Source organism: Onychostoma macrolepis, chromosome 02 (assembly GCF_012432095.1).
Source record: "Onychostoma macrolepis isolate SWU-2019 chromosome 02, ASM1243209v1, whole genome shotgun sequence".
Taxonomy (NCBI): domain Eukaryota; kingdom Metazoa; phylum Chordata; class Actinopteri; order Cypriniformes; family Cyprinidae; genus Onychostoma; species Onychostoma macrolepis.
Window position 1 is genome coordinate 18,096,846 of NC_081156.1, and position 25,302 is coordinate 18,122,147.

A 25,302-nucleotide genomic window follows, 5' to 3' on the forward strand; every position below is an offset into this window, starting at 1 on the left:
GCTTCCAAAGGTTCTTTCATAGACATTAGACTTTGTAGATTCTATCTAGTCTAGTACACTTACAAGAATACAGTCTTGTCTGCCTTAATTTAGATTAAAATGAATCAGAAGAGGAAAAACAGACAAGCCATGGACAGGAAACCATAGAAAAACTTTGATTTTATTGAAATCTGAAAATCAAAGGTTTCTATACAGTTCCTTCAGATTTAACAGCAATGCTTTTTCCCCAGACGTAGTCCATCTTGTGCACGTGAGCCTTTGAAGATTTGGAGAAGGTGCTTTTGGTTACATGTAGAGGAACGGACTTGCCACTGAGGAAGAGCTTATTGAGACATGCAGGGATGAGGGGAGCAGTGCTGGTTTCTTCTGTGTTTTCTGTCAGATTTCTGGCATAAGCAAAAATATAGCCGGTCATGAAAGCGTCAAACCCTGCTCGGTGAGTTCCTCCTTCCGCTTTCTTCTCTTTTGGTCTAACAGGAGCTTCAGAAGATGCTTCTGGCTGAGATTCCTCATTTCCATTCTTGCTGGCTGCTTTCCCAGGTTCAAATGTACGTGTGGCATCTGTTGCCTCAGAACTTGCGGTCTTCTCCTGATGTTCAGATATGGGCACTGCCTGGTCCAGCTCAGTCTCTTCAAAGTGCGACCTTTTGCCCTGTGGGGAACTGCATGTCTCAGTGGGCCCTTGAGAACCTTTCTTTTTGTTCTTGCGCTTCCTTTTCTTCCTCTTGTCTTCTCTGATCTTCTCATCATGCTGGATTATAAGGTCTGTGTCATGTGACATGGAGCACTGAGAGCCATTAGGACACCATCCGTACGCCTAGAGCAAAAAGCAATTACTGAGTGTCACATACAAAATCTTGTATTTTGGAGTATAATCTCTCTTCAGGCCTAAGGAATACTATCATAAAGGGCTGAGTAAAAGTGAGATCTATTAGAATTAGAATTAACTGTATTTATATTCACAGAATACGACAAGCATTATCATCAACTAGTGATTTTATTTGTTTTGCATGAAAAATTAAGGCTTCAAAGTGGGGAAAAAAGTAACAGCTCATTCAAATACCACAGATGGAGTAATGCATTCTGTAAATGTCATTAAAAAATGAAGAATTATTTTAATGTGATAATTTCTCAATATTTACAGTACTGAAAAAAATGCCATTAAAGAAATATTTAAAATGAATTTTTTGTTGATTCTACATCAATTTGAGGATTAAATGTTTAGATATATTGATATTTTAAGGTTAGGTGCATCAGTCATACTGTGAAATATTACATTTTAAAATGTAATTTATTCCTGTGATGGCAAATCTGAATTTTCAGAAGCCAATACTGCAGTCTTCAGTGTCACGTGATGCTTCAGAAATAATTTTAATTTTATCATTTTAATCATTTTTGTGGAAACCACAATACAGGATTTTCAGGATTCTTTCATTAACAGAAAGTTCAAAAGAACAGCATTTATATGAAATAGAATTTTTTCATAACAATATAAAATAACTAATTTCTGTCTAACAAACTCTTGACTTTGAATTGGAGGAACTCACAGAGAACTGAACACAGATGTTGAGGGCACCATCCTGATTCTGGTTGTCCAAGCACGGCCTGTAGTCTATGTAGCTCTGCATGTTGCCTGTATATTTACAAAACTCTAGGAACACATGACTCCCATTGCCACCTCCTGCAATGGCTTTGCTATTTTCCAACTTACTGTGGAGGACACAGAAAATACCTGAAATTTTAGGCACTGCACAGACATGTACACTTTTTGTACTTTTGATATAGAGATATTCCACATACCACTTCTTATAGGCGTATTCCAGGTATGAGGCTGTAAACCGCAGCTCATACTCCGTTGCATACTTAGTGTCATAGATGCCCGAGGGAAACATCTGGGACAGATCGGCAATGAAGGTGCCCAGGCGATCAGGAAGATGGGCATAGAAGCATTGGTACAAGAAGACCATGTCTATCAGACCATTATGGACCACTAAGGGCTTGTTGGCCCTAAGCAGTTCTACAAACAAGGAGCGCATGTTTACCCCATGGGCATCACCTCCCTAAAACAAGCACAGAACACACATAAGTCTCCCAATCTGAAAATATCAATGTTTTTGTTAAAGGTTCAATCATACTCACTTTATCATTACCCTTATAATAAGAAATGCCTTCAGCATATTGTTTGTTGAAGTCAAATCCGTGTTGTACGAGGAACTGCACTGACTGAGGTTCAATGATGTACTCCTCTGAACAAAGCAAGGTCAGATTGTAAACCTGGACCAGGTATGTGATTTCCGCCTAGAAACAAGAAATGTACAAAAATCTGTGTAATGTCCGTTTTTGCATTCAGAATTTAAAAAAAATAATAATGTTAATGGCAGAGACTTACTTTGTTGTCAAGCTTTTTATAACAAGCAAAGCCCAATGAAAGTATGGACCGTGTGCGAGCTGCATTGCATATGGCTTTGTACCTGTCTTCAACGGATCTTGAAAGGAAAGAAAAAAAGTTTAAAAAAACATTACCACTTTTCCAGTCATTTAAGATATCGGATAAGAATATTCTAATCACACAACTCACTCAGCTAGAAGAGCTTTCCTTGACCCAAGACCACTCAGTTCCTACAAGAGACCGCATACATGAATGATCTTGCTCTATTTCGGTATTTAAACACTTGAATCTTTACAGTTTCTAAATACAGAATGTGCTTTTTCTTACCGTATCAATGGCGATGAATGAAGATGTTTTAATGGCTATCACCATTGCTGCCCACAACTCCTTAAAGTTGTTTCCTTGTACATCTATAACTGGGACTATCATTGAGGATGACATTATAGAAATTCACCAGATAAACTAACATCTGCTAAACAGCGATTTTCACCGCTGTTATTTATAAGTATAACAAAATGATTTTGCTCTCAATGCAGATACTGTAACTTAGACGTGCTGAAAATGTCATTTCGGAGAGTAAAACAAATTATAAACGAAATTAGCTATAATATACGTGTTCCCGTCATTATAAGTGTCTCGTTTCCACGTTTTTTCCAGCTGCTCCTAAATTTACTCCTTAAACGTCGTAAATCTGCTTTTCACACTTCCATAAATTCAATCGTCTGTGTATGTAACATGTGAGTTTGTATACTTCCGGCTGGAGTTTCTTCTATGTTTTACGAAGATTGGCATAAGGCGCGTTTCCGCTACCTACTGGACTGGAGTGTGAAGTACATGAAAATATAATAAATCACCTAAATAATATTAATTACTTTAAAATGGACTTGACAGATTAAGAAAAATAAATAAATAAAAAATTAAATTATATATTTGTATGAAGAGTTCATTTTCAAAAACAGATAAATCATGTTTTTTTATTGTGCATTCCAGTTAATCTCAATCAAACTGCAGTTGGGTTATTTTGATTAGGTTAAAAAATAATTAAAGCTAACTAACACAATGAAACACAATAAAGACATGATAACATAATAATAAAATTAAAAAAAACATGATTTTAGAAAATTTTAAAAAACGGAGTTATCTGTTTTTGCAAATAAACTATTCATATATATATATTGTTGTTTTGTTCTTTCTCTTACATTCATTGGACTGTTACGTAGTTTTTGTTTTGTATTTAACTGTTGTTACTGATTTAAATACTACTGAAAAAAAATAAAAAATAAAATACTAATAATCAGGCCAGCTGAAAAAATTAAATGTAATCAGATATGAATCTAGACTTGAACGAGGAACGTGTGGTAAAAGCTCATTTAAACGATTTTTTCTTTTGCATCGTTCATGAAAATAAGAAAACTTAACTTATTATTCATCCCTTTGTCACAATATGTGCTAAATGTGAACGAATTTTATACAGGCATAACTAAAGTCAACTCTCAGATAACGCGTCATCAAGTAGCCTACCGAAGTTACAGACGCCATTTTGGCTCAAACAAACTCTACATTTCACTTACTAGTAAAACATATTCGTCTTAAGAAATCGTATTTTATACTCAATTCATTAAAGAGGCCGCCCGTAAAGTTACTGCGCGTGTCTGCTAATATAACTGCTGTATCTTTTTTCTGAATTGTAAAGTATTTTTAATAATACACCTGCTAAGTCCTCTGCTAGCAGTCCGCTACGTGTCACCGTTGTTGTGCCCAGATGATAAGTTAAATATTTGGCGAATGTAAATAAAAATGGGTGGATGCTCCGCTCCAAACTGCTCGAACTCTACAACTATTGGAAAGCAGCTCTTTCGCTTTCCGAAAGACCCCGTGCGCATGAGAAAGTGGCTTGTAAATTGTCGGCGTGATTTTGTACCGACTCCCTGCTCCAGACTGTGCCAGGCAAGTGAAAAGCATGCGAGTATTAAATTCTGCAAAAGACAACAATGAAGTCATTCCTCTGGCGTCCTTTTTGTGTAATCGTATATGTGTGCTTTTGTCATAAAGCTTCATTTCCATGAATTGCAGGACCACTTTGAAGAAAGCCAGTTTGAGGAGATCGCCAGATCACCGGCAGGGGGAAGGAAACTCAAACCCAACGCAATCCCCACACTGTTCAATGTACCCGACCCTCCCTCTCCTGTCACCCCTCAAGTTGTGTTACCTGTTAAAAATGAGCCAGGTAAAGTTATTAGTACGGAGCCTCAGGGGAGAAGGTGATTGAAAAATATAAGAAGGGAGGAAAAATTATATTTCAATGCTTTTAGATTTTTTTTCCTCCCATGTTTTTAACCCAATCCCCTACTCTTTATATATGACCCTGGACCACAAAACCAGCCATAAGGGTCAATTTTTTGTTGTTGTTTTAATTGAGATCTATAAGTCATATGAATGCTAAATAAATAAGCTTTCAATTGATGTGTGGTTTACTAGAATATGACAATATTTGGCTGAGATACAACTATTTGAAAATCTGGAATCTGAGGGTGCAAAGAAATCAAAATATTGAGAAAATCGCCTTTAAAGTTGTCCAAATGAAGTCCTTAGCAATGCATATTACTAATCAAAAAATAAGTTTTGATATATTTATGGTAGGAAATTTACAAAATATCTTCATGGAACAATCTTTACTTAATATCCTAATGATTTTTGGCATAAAAGAAAAGTCGACAATTTTGACCCATACAGTGTATTGTTGGCTATTGCTACAAATATACCAGTGCTACTTATGACTGGTTTTGTGGTCCAGGGTCACATATTATTTATTTGTATATGTTTAGAAACTTACTTGTATGAAGTCATGTATGAGTAAATTAAAAAAAAAAAAAAGATGTTATTTGTGATCCTCATGCCATTCCAAACCATTTGCTGGGTTTTCTATGAAAGTTTTACCTTTAAATGAATACCTCAGGTCTTTAGTGAACCCAGGACGTCATCCACCGCCCTCAGTATTCCTCAAAGTACTCATTATCAATAAAATGACAAGAAAAAAAAATACAAATTTGTAAAAGAATGTCTATTTTCTTTTTAATTTTTAAAAAAAGTTCATAGGGTCGCTAGTAACCAGAGATATGTAGTAAGTATATACAGGTGCATCACAATAAATTAGAATGTTGTGGAAAAGTTCATTTATTTCAGTAATTTAACTCAAATTGTGAAACTCGTGTATTAAATAAATTCAGTGCACACAGACTGAAGTAGTTTAAGTCTTTGGTTCTTTTAATTGTGATGATTTAGGCTCACATTTAACAAAAACCCACCAATTCACTATCTCATCAAATTAGAATACTTCATAAGACCAATAAAAAAAAAAAACATTTTTAGTGAATTGTTGGCCTTCTGGAAAGTATGTTCATTTAATGTATATGTACTCAATACTTAGTTGGGGCTCCTTTTGCTTTAATTACTGCCTCAATTCGGCGTGGCATGGAGGTGGTCAGTTTGTGGCACTGCTGAGGTGGTATGGAAGCCCAGGTTGCTCTGATAGTGGCCTTCAGCTCATCTGCATTGTTGGGTCTGGTGTCTCTCATCTTCCTCTTGACAATACCCCACAGATTCTCTATGGGGTTCAGGTCAGGTGAGTTTGCTGGCCAATCAAGCACAGTAACACTATGGTCATTGAACCAGCTTTTGGTACCTTTGGCAGTGTGGGCAGGTGCCAAGTCCTGCTGGAAAATGAAATCAGCATCTCCATAAACCTTGTCAACAGAAGGAAGCATGAAGTGCTCTAAAATTTCCTGGTAGATGGCTGCGTTGACTGTGGACTTCAGAAAACACAGTGGACCAACACCAGCAGATGACATGGCAGCCCAAATCATCACAGACTGTGGAAACTTCACACTGGACTTCAAGCAACATGGATTCTGTACCTCTCCACTCTTCCTTCAGACTCTGGGACCTTGATTTCCAAATGAAATGTAAAATTTACTTTCATCTGAAAAGAGGACTTTGGACCACTGAGCAACAGTCCAGTTCTTTTTCTCCACAGCCCAGGTAAGATGCTTCTGACGTTGTCTCTGGTTCAGAAGTGGCTTGGTAGCCCTTTTCCTGAAGACGTCTGAGCGTGGTGACTCTTGATGCACTGACTCCAGCTTCAGTTCTCTCCTTGTGAAGCTCTCACAAGTGTTTGAATCGGCTTTGCTTGACAGTATTCTCAAGCTTGCGGTCATCCCTGTTGCTTGTGCACCTTTTCCTACCCAAATTATTCCTTCCAGTCAACTTTGCATTTAATATGCTTTGATACAGCACTCTGTAAACAGCCACACCTTTCAGTAATGACCTTCTATGACTTACCATCTTTGTGGAGGGTGTCAATGTTCGTCTTCTGGATCATTGCCAAGTCAGCAGTCTTCTCCATTATTGTGGTTTCAAAGAACAAGAGATACCCAGAATTTATACTGTAGGGATGGTCATTTATTCAAACTCAAATGTAAATATTCTAATATTTTGAGATACTGATTTTTGACTTTCATGAGCTGTAAGGTCTAATCATCAAAATTAAAACAAAAAAAACTTTTGAAATGTTTTACTTTACATACAATGAATATAAAATATAAGAAAGTTTCAGTTTTTGAAATAACTTACAAGAAAAAATTCACTTTTTCACGACATTCTAATTTATTGAGATGCACCTGTGTGTGTGTATGTATGTATATATATATATATATATATATATATATATATATATATATATATATATATATATATATATATATATATATATATATATATATATATATATATATATTTTTTTTTTTTCTTTCCAACAGTGTTAAATGTCCAATATCTCAATAAGTATAAATCACCTTTTAGACACCCATCCGTGTTAGTTACGCATTCAGGGGTTAAACAGTTCTTTTCTATACAAATCATTGTCATTTAAGAGCAATGATGAGAATTTTGGGGACGAAAAGTCCCTTTAAGACCACTTTGTGTGCTGCAAATGATCATATTATGTTTTTAATGTAGTGGAAAAGGACTTGAACATGGGGGACCATGGATATGCCCGCCGACAGCCCCCTGTGGATTCAGAGGAGGATGGGGTTCAGAGGACAGACGAAGAGCGACCCTGCTCTCTCTGCCAGCATTATAAAACCAAACTGGAGCAGCAACAGCAGCACACAGTCAGATTACAGAGAGAGGTAACATTTATTCTATTAAATCATAATAGATTGTACATATTAGCAACTGAAAGCACATTTTGTCATTTCTTCGTTACACAGGCAGAGGAAATGAAGAAACGTCTTTACAAACTGAGTAAAATAGAGAAGGGGCTGCAGGTGTTCTTGTTTGAGGATCAGATACGCGCCCTAACGTTGGCCAAGCGTTCTCGGAGGGCAGTGTGGTCCCATGACACTTTACTGACAGCCCGTAAAATCCGTTGCGCGGTGGGGGTTAAAGGATACGAGTACCTAAGGGAACTGGGCTATCCTTTGCCTTCGTACAGGACGCTTTGCAATCGGCTGGAGCCCAAAATGATGGTGACCACAAGTATGCAGGACGAACTGGCAGAGCTCGGCCTGGGCATCATAACAGCTTGTGACAGTCCTGAGGGCAACGTGACGAGTGATGAAGGACTGATTGGAGTCATGACCTGAGACACTGTGTTTGTAAGAAACTGCACTTAAACCAGCCAAAGGCGAAGCTACAGCGGGACTCGCAGAGGATGTTTGTTTACTGGGTTAAATTATTTTGGGTTGTTGTTGTTGCATTTTAAAACCATTTGCATAAATAACAGTCTGGAGATGGTTCACCATTATGTGTTTTCTTTTCTCTAAGAAAGAAATATTTTGGTCTTTCTGCATCTGGCTGTGTAGTTGGAATCCCTTGATGCAAATATTACACCTGTTACCTATTTGAAGAAAATTGAGGTGGAACTGTCAGTGGAATAATTTCAGCTGTTCACAGAATCATAAGAATGTACCCTGAAAACCAAATGTTATCACTCTAAACTTGATTTGTGCTACTGAGACAAAGATATTAGAAAGTTTTTGCTTGTTTCTGTGAGAGGACAAACGAGCAAATGTCACTATTTTAAAGTGGTATATCGGTAGTGGTGCTGTCTTAAAGTGGTATAAATCTGGTGTACGAGTTTAGCAGCCAAAAAGATAGCACATATTTATAGAGCCACCACACAAATGATTCATGCAGTTGACAAATTGAGGGGACTGTTCTGAATAATAAACTTCTGTCTGGCCGCAAACCAGAGTTTCTGGTTTTATGTTTTTTTTCCTTTGTGTTCATGTTTGCCACCCCTGTCTGTACAGTTTTATTTTAACAGCTCTTTGATGGATCCCTTGTCAACTGTGTGTCTTAAAGGCATAGTTCACCCAAAAATAAACTTTTTTTTATTTTCTCACCCACATGTTGTTCCGAACCTGTAGGATTGACTTTCTTCTGTGGCACACAAAAGAATGTTGGTCACCAACAGTTTTAGTTGCCTTAAACATATTTTTATGGTCAAAAAAACAAAAGAAAAAAAGTGTTTATGAAAATGCATTAATAGGTATTTTTGAGGAACATTTAGGCTTAAAACAGTTTAATTAAATGAGAAAAAACACTGGATGTTTAGTACTGGGGGGTACAGTTAATTTTTGTGTTGGCGCTCATTTCTGAGTGTACTGAAGGTTGTTGCTCCATGGGTTAAAGTGTGTACTTTGGCCCAATCATTTCAAGGATAAAACACTGTTTGCAAAACTAAAATCAATTCCTCTGCCCATGGGATGGTGTAAGATCTTTCAAGAATGTTACTCAGATTGTTAACTTGGTGTATTTACAGCAAGGCCAGACAAAAAAAAAAAAAAAAAGTTAAAATTTTCTCATTTATTTAGCATGTGGTGCACGTCTGAGACCCCTGGTCCTGTGTTTGTTAAGAGAAAGGAATGAGCCGACAAGTACATTCTCATAGATTTTAATATCTATGATGAATTACTTTTCAACAAACCTGTATAGTAATTGGTAAACACTGAGGGATCCATTGCATCATGGAAAGTAAATTTACAGATGCACTTGTTTTTCACATGATGTGATCACTGAATGTTTAGCTCAAGCAAACAATAACAAAAACTGCCATTGAGAAAGAAACTCAAATACAACGCGCATGAACCGGCCCCAAGATTTTAAAGTCACTTCAGTATTTGCAGATCAATTTATGTTTAAATCTTTTTCCAAATGTCAACTCAAATATCCAGGAGGTCAATCAAAATATTGCAGCAGTGTTAAAACAGCATTTTGACACTTCAAGTGTAGATTCAAAACATATCTGCTCCAAGAATATTTATTTCATGCTTTATGCCTCTCTTTTTATGTAAAAGGGCATACACAGAAGCTTTAATCATTTGTATATTTAATGGACTGATGTTAAATATTATTACATGGCAAGGTGACACAAAATTAGTTTCTCCCTAAAATCGTGTTTAGTTTGTTATCAGCCAGTGTGTTTATCTTGGATCACTCCCTTTGTAGTACACCAGTCCCCGATCCCATCTTTTACTGGTTTGTTCTGTTTGTTTAGGGGGAGGTTTGTCCAGATTGAGACCTTTAAAAGTGTGGACCAGACAAATTACCGTCATTTCTTTATTCTATATTCAGAGGAGGTTTGTGCAAATCATGTCAGTTTTGTTTTTTTGTTTATGCGTGTATGGGATCAAATGAATGAAAAACTAGCGAAACATCAAAGTATTTGATTGTGTAGTATTTTAGTTTGATGAACTGGTTGTTTTTGTTTGCAGCTGTTGCGGTGGGTGAAGTTTAGCAGGCATGATGCAGGCTCTCTGGGCTCTGTGGCTGTCTGCTTTTCCAGCTCTGCTGGGAGCTTCACCGCTGTTTTTGGAGAAGGAAAGCAATGGCTCCAGAATCTGTAAGCCTGCTCCGACGTGGGAGATCGATGGCAAGATTCCGATGAAGGACCTTCTAGGAAATGTTGTCGTTGTGGCTCTTCTTAAAGCGAGCTGACAGTTCTGTCTCATGCAGGCTGCTAAGTAAGAGATCTTGTGCCGTGCCTAAAGTGATGCCTTTCCTAATTAGAGATTTTTACAGTAAATATTGAACAAACAAGAAAAGAGCCTGACCTAAAACTGATATTTATACACTTCTTAAAGGGACAGTTCACCCAAAAAAGAAAATTTTGTCAGTATTTACTCACCCTCATGTCATTCCAAACTCGTTCTTATGTTGAAGATATTTTTGATTTCCCGTAGTATTTCTTTCCCTACTATGGAAGTCAGTGGGGATCAATAAATGTTTGGTTCTTCAAAATATCTGCTTTTGTGTTTAACGTAAGAAAGAAACTCATACATGTTTGGAACGACATAAGGGTGAGTATATGATGACAAAATTTTCGGGTGAACCATTCCTTTAAATTTGTTTACTATACAAAATGTAACATTTACATTTAACATTTAAAATAGCTTACTGTACAAAATTGTAACAGGTTTAACATTTTCAGATTTTTGCCGACTGACAAAAAAAGTAACAAACCAATAACACACAGTACCGAAAATGGTGACTTTTACTTATGTTTTCTTTTATTTATGTTAAGTTTTAGTAAACATAAACTGCTCAGTCAGTTAAATCTACTTGTGTTCTCTTCCTTTTGTTTCGGAAGGTTGGGAGGCCTGCGTGACAAGCTGGCCCTTGGCAAGCTGACTAACATATCATTCCTGGTTGTCAATGAGCAGGATGCACAGTCCAGAGCCTTGTACTGGGAGCTGAAGAGGAGGACGGCAGAGGGCATCCCTGTGTATCAGCAGAGCCCACTGCAAAATGACGTCTGGGACATCTTAGAGGGAGACAAGGATGATTTCTTAGTTTATGACAGGTATGGGCTAAATCCATCCACACTGTAAAAAGTGATAAGTTGACTTAACTTAAAAAAATTGAGGAAATAGCCTTAAAATTTAAGTGAATTGTCAAGTTCACTTAACTTTTCTTTTACTATTATTATTTACTTAATTTTAAGGCAACGGGTTTCCTCAATTTTTTTAAGTTAAGTCAACTTATCACTTTTTACAGTGCAGTAATATGACCAGTCTGACTAGTTTCTCTTTAGAGTCACACAACACTTTTGTACTCATTTTTTTTCTCAAGCATTATTTTCTGTATTCAATGTCATAGTCATTCTTTTGTATTTCCTTTCTGCACAGATGTGGCCATCTCACCTTCCACATTGTCCTGCCCTTCAGTTTCCTTCACTACCCTTATATAGAAGCTGCCATCAGGGCTACGTACCACAAAAATATATGCAACTGCTCAGTGAGTGAAAATATTCAAGCTTCAGAAAGTGCTGCTTTCGTGAAATGTTTGCAAAATGTTCATTTATTGAAACTCTCTTCCAGTTACATGCAAACTCCTCTATATCAGAAGGCTTCAAAAACAACCAGAAGACTAACAATACGGAGTCTGTAACTGTTGAGCATCATCATCATCAACATGAGCATCATCATCATCAACATGTGCATCATCATCATCATAATCATCAAAATAAAAATAACAGCACAGGCGATTCAGATGTGACCAGCGTACCAAAGGAACAAATCCAGCATTCACATCAAGAAGAACATAGTCATCACTAAAGTTAGTTTTGGTTTTTTCAATAATTGTTGAATTTTGGTTTAAAAATATAAACGCTTTTTTATCTATATGTAGCTGCTCTTGTGTCAGACCTTATAATGACCTTTAAGGGGGAATTCAGTTGGTTCTCATTGCTCTTAATGAAGTGTGCACTTTAAACCTGAGTCAGGGGTTTGCATGCGGATGTTGAGCAGAAGAGTCATTTACACAAGGCTTCTGTTTTCCTCCTTCCTTTTAGGGAATATCTGAGAGTGCTGAACGAAAGAGTTTGCTATTTGTATTATTTGTTAACTGCCTTGTATTTATGTGATTATATGATGTTTTAAGGAAACTTGTTTATGACCCAGTCTATGAAAGGAGCTGTATAAAAATAAATCTACATCAGCATTTAATATACAGCATCTCCATGTGTAATTTTTCCTGTCAAAATCTTCATCTTATACTGTGCTTCTGAATTTAGAAATTATTTGTTTGGTAAATTAGTAAATCTACTGGATTTATGGTTGCATTTATGGTCATTCAGGTTGGTCCAAGATCTATTCTAGAAGATGGGTCTGGGACCGACCTGGTAGACCTTGATCATGCTGGATAGGGCTAGACCACCTTGGACCAAAAACCAGCTACATGTTCCACAAAACCCAACGTCAACTCATATCATGTATTTAGAAAATTTAACAGAGCATCACTTTTCAGAGAAGACACAGCCTACAGCCTGTAATTAGTGCATTCAATTGAAAGTAAACTTTAAAAAATTCCACCTATTAGTAAAATTATTTCTGAGTTTGGGAAGTCATTTGCAGGTTACTTTATAAAACTAGGCCTAAAAACAGTAGCCTATTAATTAGGCTTAATTGATAGTGTCCTTAAAAAGCAACTGTTAAATAGCTAATAGTGCAACACTCAAAATAGCTGATGGTAAAGAATAAAGTTATCCAGGGGATTTTGGTAATCCGTCTTGGGGAGGATGCCATATGTAAACTCCTTAACTCCTCATTGAGCCACTGATTTATGCCGAACGAGAGCTCTGTGTCGTAATTCCGTTGATAACATCATGTTTTCTCTCTCGTGGAACTAAAATAGCGATTATAATTGACATTTTTACCCAGTTACTGCACACCCGCTACACCCTTCGACGAACTCTCGCGCTGTTCCCAAATGCAACCGATGGATGGCGCTGTTTGGGCATTAGCCTACTGAATGAACATCAAGCGCAATGGTAAGGCATTTACGCTTACTCTTATTTAAGCCAACAGTTTCTCAAATATTGATAGACTGATTAAAATAGGCTACTTTAGGGCTTAGTTTAGTTAGTTTTTTTCTTGTTTCTTATCTTCTTTTTACAATATGTCCATACACGGTTCTCTTTCATTATTAATTACTCAGGTGTCTGTATCCCTGTCGACATGGCAAAGGCTCCAGATATTTCACCAATGGGTCCTAGAAAACGGAGGTATTTTTCCAGCAATTACATCTCTGATGTTCTACTTTAAATAAGCTCTTTACAGTTTTTATACGACATAATAAACTACAACAGCTGCAGACTACAACAGTTGTTCTTTTTTTTTTTTTTTACTTATATTCACCGATACAAATAGGCTGCATTTGACTAATTGGTCCTGACGAAAATACTTTTCTAAACTACTTTAACCACTATATCAGGCAATTTGTTCATTCCCACAGACAAGAGGACAGATGGATGGCTTTTGGTTTATTCTCCGTTGCCTGTCGGTGGGATCTTCCTGTTTTACCTTGTCATCGTCTGGCTTGGTCCCAAACTGATGTCTCACAGAGAACCAGTCAACATCAAAGCTCTCCTTATTATTTACAATTTTTCCATGGTGTGCCTTTCTGCTTATATGTTTTATGAGGTATGAGAACAAAAATATGAAATAGGCTTACTTAATTCCCATTCATTCATTCATTCATTCATTCATGTTTTGCTTTTAGTTCACAGCATCTTCTTGGTTGGGGAATTACAGTTTGGTGTGTCAGCCTGTTGACTACTCTGAAACTCCCTCGGCAATGAGGGTAAGCACATTATTTTTATATAAATGATTTGTATTTCCCCCACTTAGTTCATATTTCTGCAAGATGAAGAATTATAATTATTATAATTATTGCTTTTATTCATTTTGTGCGATTTTAATGCCACGCAGATGGCCAGAGTGTGCTGGTGGTTTTACTTCTCCAAAGTCATTGAACTAACTGATACAGTAAGTTAATCTAGTCTTTTCATATCAGATAGCATTGTTTATGAATGTATTATGATGTTTTATTACATAAATAAGTAAATGTCATTATCATCAGGTGTTCTTCATTCTGAGGAAGAAGAACAATCAACTGACCTTTTTGCATGTGTATCATCACGGCACCATGATTTTCAACTGGTGGGCAGGGGTCAAGTATGTTGCAGGAGGGCAGTGTAAGTGCTCTTACCTTGGAGTCAGACAGATTATTTAAATGACATGCAACAGTCCACTTGGTGTTACAATGTTATACTTTCAATCAAGAGACATATTTTTCGGAAAGTTTTTGAGTAGAGGTGAAGTTTAAAGAAATAGTTCACACAAAAATGTATAATTTACTAAAAATGTACTCACCCTCAGGCCATTCAAGGTATAATTGAGTTTGTTTCTTAATCAGAATAGATTTTAATAAATGTAGCATTACATCATTTGCTCATCAATGAATCCTCTGCAGTGAATGGGTGCCATCAGAATAAGAGTCCAAACGTCACCTAAAGTGTAAAGCTACACAAATTCATTATTAATCCGTCATTGTTTTTGTCCTATCACATCAAAATCCACCGACATATTTATTTAGAACTGTTTTCCCTTAATCTGTGCATATTTCTCTCCTGATTCAGACAAAATGACTTTCACTGGAAAAAGCAGTATTTTGGATAGAGCACTCCTATTTTAGCTGGAAGCAACGATTTGAAGTTAAAAACATCTTAATAATTAATTTATTACAAACACAGTTTTTTACTTCACAAGATGTTAATGGATGGACTGGAAACGTGTGGATTACTTGTGGATTATTGTGATGTTTTCATCAGCTGTTTGGACTCTCAATCTGATGGCACCCATTCACTGCAGAGGATGAATGAATGAATGATGCATTTATATAGCGCTTTATTGTATATTGCCGTACATCCAATGCGCTTTACAATCATGTGGGGGGTCTCTCCTCAACCACCACCAGTATGCAGCATCCACCTGGATCCGTTGGTGAGCAAGAGATGTAATGTTAATATGATAAACTATTAGGTTGAACTATTGTAGGTCCAAAAGTCTAAGACCACACTTAAAATATAATTTAAACCTGGTATTAAACTAGCACTAATTTCTATTGAAGCTTAAGATGCCGATTAGATCATGTCAAATCATGCTGGAGACATTCATGTTCATTTTCACTCAAATTATGCTATAATTGCAGTATAATTTGTAATAAAATATTTTGGACCCCACTGTATTAATGTAATTAACTAAGAATTTTTTCAGCACCTAAATGTGATTCTCCATATTTGGGGTTGATTTAGATGCAGTAGCACTCTGACACCACTAGATGATGTATTGCTTCAGAAATAAACGATGAAAGTATTGTGAAATGCATGTGGTATTGTCTTTATGATAAAATATCTCATGGATGTTTGCTATTTTATTCAGAGCTCCATATGTTCTGAAGTGTCAAAGCAGAGAATGATTTACTAAAGATGTTCTCTCTCCCTCAGCGTTCCTTATTGGCCTCATAAACTCTTTTGTTCATGTGGTGATGTATATGTACTATGGCCTGGCAGCATTGGGCCCCCAAATGCATAAGTACTTGTGGTGGAAACACTACCTCACTTTGCTTCAGCTGGTGAGACTTTAAATATGATTTTTTTAAGGGAATAATAATTTAACATAAAGGCTCTGTCACTTTTGTATCACTGTCTTTCTTTGTCCCCCGCAGCTCCAGTTCTTCATTGTGACCATTCACACTGCAGTCAACCTCTATGCTGACTGTGACTTTCCTGACTCCATGAATATTATAGTGCTCGGCTATGCCTTCAGCCTGATCGCTTTGTTTAGTAACTTTTATTATCAGAACTACATTTCCAAGAAGACCAAGATGGCATGATAGCATGGAGATTAAAAAATACTGTATATGTACTATGATTGTTTGAATAAAAATGTGTCATCCATTGATCCCCAATGTGGCGACTGAGACTGTCTTAAGGACTCTGTTTAATCCTTTATCACAGATCCATTTGTCTGTGTGTACTCCCCTCCTCCAAACAGAGTCCATACAATCTCTACACTCCCATCCCCCTCTGGTCATTAGGGATTGAGACCCTGCAACGCTCTAGTGATCTGGCCAAATTGAAATAAACCCGAGTCCACCTTCTGCTCTTCACTCACTTATTTATCTAATCTCCCACTGTGACACTTCATTTGTTTTTACCACTCATTGGATCAGGTCAACCAATCACAGTGTAGCTGGGAGGAGTGGCTTATTTGGGGCTCTGCCTTCTCTACAGCTGCCCTCTTCTACTAGGTCTTAAACCTACACTCTAAAAAAAAAGGTGCTTCACGATGCCATAGAAGAGCCTTTTTTGTCTAAATGGTTCTATAAAGAACCTTTAACATCTGAAGAACCTTTCTGTTTCACAAAAGGTTATATGTGGTGAAAGAAGGTTCTTCAGATTATAAAAAGGCAAGGAAGAGATGGTTCTTTAAAGAACCATTGACTGAATGGTTCTTTGTGGAACCAAAAATGGTTCTTCTATGGCATCGCTTGAAGAATCTTTTGAAGCACCTTTATTTTTAAGAGTGTATGCCTTTTTAAAATACCGTATGTTACCTCTAAAAGGCACTTGTATATATATTGAAATTTAATACATAATAGTCAGTACATTATTTAATAATACTATGTGTGTGTGTGAATTTCTTTGAATTTCAATTTATTTTAATTCTACTTCATTACATTTAAATTAAATTGCAATTCTGCATTGTATTTGCTACCTCAGTTCAAAGTTAGTAATTGAATTGGAATTCAAAAGGCATTCTCGAATCAATTCTGAATGGCACACAAAAGTGAACACCTGTCACGCTGGAAAATCAATGGTGTATAGAGAGAATATTTCTCCTGAAAAATTGTTCCAGCCAGCTCTGAAAAGCAAGTGTAGCCCTACTCCAAAAATACTGGGCAAGCACCCTGTCACCTGAGTGACATGTGTCAAAACAGTGAAAATGTCCTTTCATTGCAGGGGAAGGTAATGGCATGGAATTGGGGACTATTTTGCACTGGAACATTCTAGATTCCTGCATAAAATTAGATGGCATTATATACATCTAAAATCGCAGTGCTCTTCTAGATTACCTCTTAAATGTAATGCAGTTTTATTATTTGCTCTATTGATAGCTTCTCAAAAATAGCATTTTATTTGCGAGCAATGTATCTCCACAGAACAGGCATAGGTTTGTGCCTCAGCTTTAATGCAGTTTGAAGAATTCATTGCATCCATATGAATATGTGAAAGCTCTCACTTGTCTCTCATTCAAATAAAAGCAGCACAAGCTCCTCTCCAACATGTCAGTCATCTGACAAAATTTGCCCAGGTTGCATTTCACCTGTTGAAGTTTACATTCCCCACAGTGCCATCAACGTGGCGACTCTTCATGCATCCCACAGTCCAATGCGGTAAACAGACAGTTCTCAAGGTGCACCTCTAAATGTCACTTTCCCTGCAAGATGCCAGATGAAGGCCATCCTTTAATGTTGCTGTCACTTTAAGTCACAGCCATTCTTTCCTCTGCCTCTCTTTGTTAAGGCATATAAAGAGCAAGCAATGAATGTCTCTGATGCAGGCTGACAGAGATGGGAGTGCTTGTAAAGATGAAAAGAAAATGAGGAATCTATTCACCTCCCTCCCTCAACTTTCTTTTGTTTAGAATTTGATGGTCATACTTTTTTTAAAGAGCAGCAAAGGATGCCAGAAGAAGATGGTAGTTGTAGTCTTTATGAAGTAACAGATAGATAGATAGATAGATAGATAGATAGATGGATAGTAGGGAAGTCAAAATTGTCAATATAATGTTGAACCGTTTGGTACGACATCCACGATTCAATATGCGCTTGCGAATTGCAGTTTTTCAGTTTTTGCATTGAAATAATATCTGCGTGTTTTATTTCTTTCAGAACTGGCTCTGTTTGTGTGCCCATGAGTCTGCGCTCTGAGATGTAATAAAGGCTGTTTAGATTAGAAATGGCTTACAAATATACTTAATCATTATGAAAATACCCAAGATGGCTTGAAGAACACAGATAAATCATATATTGTCGTAGACGTTTATTGTCATTATGTTTCATCATTCCAAACGTTTCGATCTTCTTTTTATTCAGTTACAGCAATAGCAATGCCTTTTTCCATATTAGTGATTTCCTAGAACGTCATCAGTTCTATTACTTCTAAGATGCATATATGGATTTTTTGCGCGAGGGCGCCCTCTGGCTACCAGTATGAATGAAACACACATTACATGTGTTTATAGCGCTAAATAATGGCCAATCCATCTTATTTGGGGTTAAAATAGAAAAATAATACCTCTCTCAAACCAAATTTTAAGTAGACATATAATAATCCACGTCTTTCTCCAGTGTACAGAAGTTTACAGGAGTTTTTCGTTGTTAATTTGTTGCAAAAAACACTGATGTGCCAAGCCATCAGAACTGAACTGAAAACCGTGGTTAAAAAACTGAGGTTTGTATTGAACTGTGGGCTAACTATATTGTTGGATCCCTGAAAGAAAGAAAGAAAGATAGATAGATAGATAGATAGATAGATAGATAGATAGATAGATAGATAGATAGATAGATAGATAGATAGATAGATAGATAGATAGATAGATAGATAGATAGATAGATGGATTCAATTGTAGTTTTGGAGCTAAAAACTGAGTCACTCCATTGCTCTTCTGCTTTCTCACCACATATAAACCAGTGTGTTCCTTCTGCTGTGAACTTTAGTGTGGCGTTGTATTCTAGCTGGGGTCGGTTTCCTCCACCAGCAGCCGCCCTCTCAGTCTGAACTGTAATTAGTAATCACTCAGAGAGGGGCTGAGACCTCCTCACCGCTGCCTGTCGGTAATCACACATGCCCTAAGTACCAGCAAATGAACTGCCGATGATGATGCTTAGGTACGGTACGGTTTTCTCACACAAAGAGGGTTAACAAGAAGGTTAGCAAAGCTCAGCCACTGCCACACTCAGCTTCCCTGAGAATCTCCAGCAGCGGTCGCAGCCACTACGCGATCAGAGTGGTCTGGCGGATGTGGTGTCAGCGAGGTGGAGGGCTAATGTGAGGTCATCACGCTGGTGTTATTGTGTTTCAGTTCGGACTGCAGGAAGGTCTGCTTAGGATAGTAGTGAGGGTTGTATGGAAACAGTGCAGAGGAGACAACCTGATCTGACCCGACCCGTACACACACTGTTTCTTATCTTAAGAAAGCAGACCTTAGACCACATTACCATTTTAGTAATTATTTTGTTTTTGTTAAATGACGTAGGCTATAGGAAGAATAAAACATGACAGGGACATAAATAGTCTGTCTTGTCACATATTTTCAGTAAAATTACAAAAAGTACTGCTGACTGGTATAAAATATAGTAGAACATAATCACCGTTCATATAATAATATAATAAAAATAAAAGAATGTACACATGCAACACTTAAACAAGGACTGGATAAAATTATGAAGCACTTGACAAAAATCATGATTATGGAAAACCCAAATGTGTACATGTACATGGTAATGCTGCAAACAAAAGAGTACATTTATTGCTCAAGACAAATGTATTTTAATACTATGGTAATACTCATGTGTATTTATCTTTTATTTAAATCTTAGCATATGCTGAAATTGACTTCTTGTGCAGTTCTTCATTTAGACGTGACTGCAGAACTTATATATGTTATTTATGTGCTTAATGTACATATTAAGAGATCAGTTTGTCAGAACACATGGCTCAGTTTCATTTGCTCATTGATCATGTTTCTCACAGGGGAGGTTATTTTATGGTGTTTTATTACGGAAGAAAGAGAACCCATTTGTCTTATATACTATTCTATAATATAAAGTGGGGTATAGATGAGGATGCTATAAAACCAGTCGCACAAAAGCTGAGTCTGAGACACACATGCAATACAACAATGCATGTGTCATGCATCGATGATTTTGGAAAGGGAGAGGTGGTCTGAGGATGAGTCATTTCAGCTAGTTTTCGTAAAAACTCAAATACAGGTATTGCGCAGGGATGTGCTCATACTACACAGCCTGTGGCTGTCCCGCGGTCTTTTGAAAAGGACACTGATTTTCAGGTTTTTTTTTTTTATTCACAGACAGTTTTGACCTGGCTAATGTCATGCTTTATCTGACTGCTGAAATCATGTGCAACTAATTATTCCCCTCTTATTCTAGGCTTAAGGTCATCATTGTCATCATCAGGCAATAACGAAGTTATTTCAAGCTGATCCTTGCTTGAATTTATGTCATGACCTAACATTTGTGCCTAAGGTTATCAAAATAGCATTTAAGAAATGTAGCCTATATACAACGTTCAAAGGTTTAGGGGCATTATTTTAATTTTAATGTTTTTGAAAGAAGTCTCTTATGTTCACCAAGGCTGCATATATATATATATATATATATATATATATATATATAAATATTTGATATTCCTGTGATGATAAAGCTGAATTTTCAACAGCCATTACAACATTATCAATGTTGTAAATAAATGTGCTGCTGAATATTTTTGTATAAACCGTTTCTTTCAGGATTCTTTGACGAATAGAAAGTTTAAAAGAACAGAATGTTTTAGAAACAGAAATATTTTTGTAACATCTCAACATGTTTACTTTGACTTAATTTCTGTGTCATGCTAAATAACAGTAGGTTTCTTTAAAAAATATTACTGACCCCACACTTTTATACCTATATGGGCGTGTATTAAACATGATTTGTTACAAAATCTTTAAATACCGGGACATGTCGCCATATGAAATATATAATAATACTGATACGTTTTATGAATATTGGATACTGTTTTGAACGATTCATTAAAAGAACCGGACAACGGGTGGCCTTGTTTTTGCGTGTAGCTCGCGAGGACATATCAGTGGAAAGAAATATTTTCTTGCCGTTATTTTGAAGCATTTCAGCTCATCGAATGAAATTCAGGCTACAAACTACATACATTCAGGTAATTTCTGTTCACAATTCATAGCAGCGACCAATCTGTATGTTTATAACATAAAACCAAACACATAAAAAGTCATTGGTTTCCATTAGACAATATTTGATATAGAAGGCTAAGATGTGATTAAAATGTTGGACTTTCCCTCAAACAACTCTGTATTATGGCCCAAGAAGACTTGGAAAACAGCATGTGAGGTTTATGAAATAGGTTTATGGTGGTTTTTGTCATTTTTGGAAGCTTGAAGCCCATGGAAGCCCACTAATAAAGTTGTCCAAACCCCTCTAAAACCAACTTGCTAAACCAGGCTGGGAGACCAACTGAGACCAGCCAACCAGCTATGACTCTTTTTGTTTTCAGCAGGGATGTTAAATGTCTAAGTTATGATTGTTCAAAGTTCTTATTTGTTTTGTGACCCACAGAAAGCCATACAGGTGTGTAGATAATGGCTTCATTATTGGTAACTTTATTATTGTGTGCACTGTCCCGTTAATACCTGCTAGAAGCAGAAACGCAGTAAGCACACATACATCTCAATAATTGCAGTTCTAAGACTGCAAATTGTTGTTTTCAATACACTGAGCAGATGTAAGGAAATTGTGTGGGTCAGCTCTCAGTGGGCCTGGCCTTACCGAGGCCTGGTCTGTTTGTGCAGGCCCAGTCGTCATCTTTCCCCCCTTTCTGCATTATTCACCACGAGGTGACCAAGGGGCAGCACTCTCTCTCTCTCCTTGTCCTCCATTTGAAATGATTTTTGCCTTGCATCGAAGCACATTTCGCTTGACACAAAGACAAAGGACCTTGCACACACATGCATCTCTTGAGTCCCTGGCAATATTAAACATTAATGCTAGCATAATTTCTGTGGTTCCCAAGGAGCTGAGGAGTGCAGGCCCACAGTCATCAGTGAGTTATGTGTTTTTCCCAATGGCGAAAAGATTGTCAAAATCAATTGTGCGCAGGGCAGTGAGACAACTCAGTGTTTAAGGCCGTGTTTAAGAGCTTAGCAGTAGGCTAGAGCAGGGATAATTGTAGCACTCTTTGGTTTTACTTAGAAAATGTTTAAACTGAATCTTGAGATTTTCATTTGTCAGCAGTCATTAAATAAGAGGTTGGAAATAATATAACTAACCATTCACAAAGGCACATTCATAGCAACTATCAGAGGTGTGTGGTAAAATAAAATAACTAAATGTAAAAAAATAAATAAATAAATTTTTACATTCTGATAAGAATAGTAATCTTTTAAAACAATAAAGGTAAGAAAAGGTAGCAAACAAAACAAAAGTTAACAAAATCAGGTTACAGGTTTTAGAACACAAACTTTGTATGGGTCTGGAAATATTATTCTCTGTTTTCTTGTAGGGTCATTAAATTGCGATCCCCTAGATCAGGGGTCACCAGACACGGTCCTGGAGGGCCCTTGTCCTGCAGAGTTTAGCTCCAACCCTTATTAACCACACCTGAGGCAGCTAATCAGTGTCTTACTAGGTATACTTGAAACTTCCGGAGAGGTGTGTTGAGGCAAGTTGGAGCTAAATTCTACAGGACACAGGCCCTCCAGGATCAAGTTTGGTGACCCCTGCCCTAGATGAACTGAGTATGAAGGACAGGCTAGTTATATCAGACTACATAAACACAAATGAGTTAATACACTGCTGTTTAAAAGGTTTGGCCAGTGCAATTTTTTTACAGCATGTATTTGAAAGTCTTTTGTAATATTCTAAATGTCTTCACTGTCACTTTTGATCAGTTTAATGCCTCCTTGCTGAATAAAAGTACTTATTTCAAAGAAAGATCTTACAGATTCCAAACGTTTTAATGCTAGTGTACATATTTTATTAAACTTGAAAATGCAAAGACCATTTAAATGCATAAGAACATCAGTGAAATACAACAGCAGTTTAAAATCCATCCTGTGACTTCTGAAGGAGAGATAACTTTTAAATTAGATTTGATCTATAATAAATTAAATCATGATCCTAAAACTAAAAATTGCTTAACTCAGTCAGAGCAAGGTTTTTTTTTTTTTTTTTTTTTTTGAAAGATCTGTGTCTAACAAATGAAATTTCTTGTTTTTTTAAGGAGGAAGAGGACTGTATGTGCATATACCTGATATGGTGAGTTATTACCGATGTTACATTCAGCGAGAGTTTAAAAGTATCCTTATTAATATGATATTCCACACCAACTATTAAATCTTTTTGCCTTTTTATCTCTCTTTAAGCAAAGTTTCTCTTTTATAGATGTGCACAAACATTTGCATGTACTGAAAGAAGTCTCTTATGCTCATCAAAACATTTTTTTTAAATCAAATATACAGAAAGATAGTGAAATGTTATTAAAATGTACTCCAGTCTTCAGTGATCCTTTAGAAATCATACTAATATGCTAATCTGGTACTCAAGAAACATTACTTATTAACCATTTTGAAAACGGTTGTGGTGCTTAATATTTTTGTGGAAATCTTGATACTTTTTTTTTTTTTTTGTAACATTATAAATGTTTCTACTGTCACATTTTTATCAATTTCATACAACCTTGTTCAATAAAAATATAAATTTATTGGGGGGGGGGAAACCCCAAACTTTCAAACGGTAATGTAAATATGTGTTTATGTGCATGTTCCTTCGTGTGCGGACGAACCTATGCGTCCACCTCATGCCTTGCACATGTCACGCACACTGACCGTTCTGTCAGTTCGCCAGCTGCATGAGTGAGCAGATTCTACATTTAGCCAGCCATTATTTATGTGCTGCGTAGACCCGGCCCCACCGAGCACGGCAAGACACTTTAACATCAAAGCCAAATGAGCAGGGCCTCCACTTTCCCGTAGGAACATGCTCTTTTGATTCCCTTCTATCTCTTCCCCTCTCCTCCACGCTCCCTCGCTACGTCAAGTGTTTCCCCTCACCCCAGCGCGAGCTTCCAGGGTCACCTGACGCAGAGCAGGGGCCTGCCGAGGGTTGGTCTCTCCTCCTGGGCCTTCCGTGCCTGTGAATTACAGCGCCGTTCCACGTTATTAAACATGACACTCCAGCAAGATAATGGAGGCTTTCTTCATCCCCATTTGAAATCCTAATCTCATTTCTTTGATTAATAGGCGCTGATCTGCATATCAAGGGCTCTTGTTAATTTACTCCAGCAAAACCCCCATTTTTATGATGCACTTGCAAAAGAGATGGAGAGAGATTGCGAAGGGGGGTAGAGCCCATATCAGTGCTCCCAGTCTCTGCCCTCCTCCTCACGGTGATATGATGCATGCGGAGTGAGATGAAAGTGCTGGGGTATAAACATGGGGGCAGCGCTTCTGAGTGATATGGTGTCTTTTTGTGGATGCAGATCTCTTCTGGATCATCACTGCAGGTTTCGCATTCCACTCAGTGCATTATGTGAGAGAAGACAACGCCCCTCCATTCTGCTTCCTGAACATTTCAAATCACAAGCAAGAGTGCCTTCATTTCATCACGGGCCTTCAGCAGTTTTCAAAGACCTTGCGCACATCTCCATTATTCCCTTTTATGTTATCTAGCAGTACTTCTCACAGTCACTCTCTCTTCCTGTATGGAACCTCAGAACCGGCTGAATGATATAACCTTCCCACAGATAAACAAAGTACATTGTGGTTCTTATTTATTTATGAGTCTTACAAACATATTTTAAAATCCAAAGTAATTTAATTAAGTGACTTGATATCACAGGCTGTCCTTGATGCAAACTTTGTTAGTTACACTCAATTTTTGTTCACCAAGGCTGCATTTGTTTAAAAAAAAACAAACAAACAAACATTAAAAGAAGTAATATTATGAAGTGTTATTATGAATTAAAATAACATTTCTATTTTAATATATTTTAAAATGTACTTTATACCTGTGATGGAAAGCTGAATTTTCAACAGAATTTTTAATCCAGTCTTCAATGTCACATGATCCTTCAGAAAACATTTTAATACACTGATTTCCTTTTATTATTATTAATTTTTTTTAAAGAAATTGATATTATCAATATTTTCGTGGAAACTGAAACTTTTTTTTTTTCAGGATTCATGGTTGAAAAT

At 36.9% G+C, this 25,302-nt stretch overlaps 4 protein-coding genes across 6 annotated transcripts; 3 read left to right on the plus strand and 1 right to left on the minus strand.

Annotated features, from left to right (window-relative positions):
* Nucleotides 1–45: 45 nt before the first annotated feature.
* toe1 (target of EGR1, exonuclease) lies at nt 46–3,215 on the minus strand. The gene is made up of 7 exons (XM_058797116.1): nt 2,717–3,215; nt 2,579–2,619; nt 2,390–2,486; nt 2,140–2,298; nt 1,801–2,060; nt 1,548–1,710; nt 46–817 (listed from the first exon to the last, which is right to left on the minus strand). Exons 1-7 carry the CDS (start codon nt 2,828–2,830, stop codon nt 188–190), a joined length of 1,464 nt encoding a protein of 487 aa, XP_058653099.1. The 5' UTR covers nt 2,831–3,215; the 3' UTR covers nt 46–187.
* A 531-nt stretch (nt 3,216–3,746) lies between these two features.
* si:ch73-382f3.1 (uncharacterized protein LOC100151273 homolog) lies at nt 3,747–8,636 on the plus strand. The gene is made up of 4 exons (XM_058797155.1): nt 3,747–4,336; nt 4,463–4,616; nt 7,403–7,575; nt 7,657–8,636. The coding sequence occupies exons 1-4, from the start codon at nt 4,187–4,189 to the stop codon at nt 8,029–8,031; spliced, it is 852 nt and encodes a 283-aa protein (XP_058653138.1). The 5' UTR covers nt 3,747–4,186; the 3' UTR covers nt 8,032–8,636.
* Nucleotides 8,637–10,014: 1,378 nt separating this feature from the next.
* Nucleotides 10,015–13,220, plus strand: selenop2 (selenoprotein P2). 2 transcript variants are annotated; one of them, XM_058797189.1, is made up of 6 exons: nt 10,015–10,044; nt 10,165–10,413; nt 11,040–11,252; nt 11,578–11,686; nt 11,770–12,007; nt 13,111–13,220. In XM_058797189.1, the coding sequence occupies exons 2-5, from the start codon at nt 10,193–10,195 to the stop codon at nt 12,004–12,006; spliced, it is 780 nt and encodes a 259-aa protein (XP_058653172.1). In that variant the 5' UTR covers nt 10,015–10,044; nt 10,165–10,192; the 3' UTR covers nt 12,007; nt 13,111–13,220. The 2 variants fall into 2 exon arrangements, with proteins under 2 accessions (XP_058653172.1, XP_058653180.1); XM_058797197.1 differs by lacking the exon at nt 13,111–13,220 and adding an exon at nt 12,243–12,396.
* elovl8a (ELOVL fatty acid elongase 8a) lies at nt 11,979–16,420 on the plus strand. 2 transcript variants are annotated; one of them, XM_058797179.1, is made up of 9 exons: nt 11,979–12,007; nt 13,111–13,220; nt 13,388–13,454; nt 13,685–13,872; nt 13,952–14,032; nt 14,161–14,217; nt 14,312–14,426; nt 15,738–15,865; nt 15,959–16,419. In XM_058797179.1, the coding sequence occupies exons 2-9, from the start codon at nt 13,218–13,220 to the stop codon at nt 16,124–16,126; spliced, it is 807 nt and encodes a 268-aa protein (XP_058653162.1). In that variant the 5' UTR covers nt 11,979–12,007; nt 13,111–13,217; the 3' UTR covers nt 16,127–16,419. The 2 variants fall into 2 exon arrangements, with proteins under 2 accessions (XP_058653162.1, XP_058653151.1); XM_058797168.1 differs by lacking the exon at nt 11,979–12,007 and having other exon boundaries at nt 13,111–13,454; nt 15,959–16,420.
* Nucleotides 16,421–25,302: the final 8,882 nt, after the last annotated feature.

Excerpts from the sequence above, each read along its gene's own strand:
- toe1 (XM_058797116.1), bottom strand. The coding sequence starts at position 2,830 with ATGTCATCCTCAATGATAGTCCCAGTTATAGATGTACAAGGAAACAAC. Across the intron at positions 1,711-1,800 it reads GAATACGCCTATAAGAAGTG|TAAGTTGGAAAATAGCAAAG; the intron begins GTATGTGGAATA and ends TGTCCTCCACAG. Across the intron at positions 818-1,547 it reads ACATCTGTGTTCAGTTCTCT|GCGTACGGATGGTGTCCTAA; the intron begins GTGAGTTCCTCC and ends TTTTTGCTCTAG.
- si:ch73-382f3.1 (XM_058797155.1), top strand. The coding sequence starts at position 4,187 with ATGGGTGGATGCTCCGCTCCAAACTGCTCGAACTCTACAACTATTGGA. Across the intron at positions 4,617-7,402 it reads ACCTGTTAAAAATGAGCCAG|TGGAAAAGGACTTGAACATG; the intron begins GTAAAGTTATTA and ends TTTTTAATGTAG. Across the intron at positions 7,576-7,656 it reads CAGTCAGATTACAGAGAGAG|GCAGAGGAAATGAAGAAACG; the intron begins GTAACATTTATT and ends TTCGTTACACAG.
- elovl8a (XM_058797168.1), top strand. The coding sequence starts at position 13,349 with ATGTCCATACACGGTTCTCTTTCATTATTAATTACTCAGGTGTCTGTA. Across the intron at positions 13,455-13,684 it reads ATGGGTCCTAGAAAACGGAG|ACAAGAGGACAGATGGATGG; the intron begins GTATTTTTCCAG and ends TCATTCCCACAG. Across the intron at positions 14,427-15,737 it reads GTATGTTGCAGGAGGGCAGT|CGTTCCTTATTGGCCTCATA; the intron begins GTAAGTGCTCTT and ends TCTCTCCCTCAG.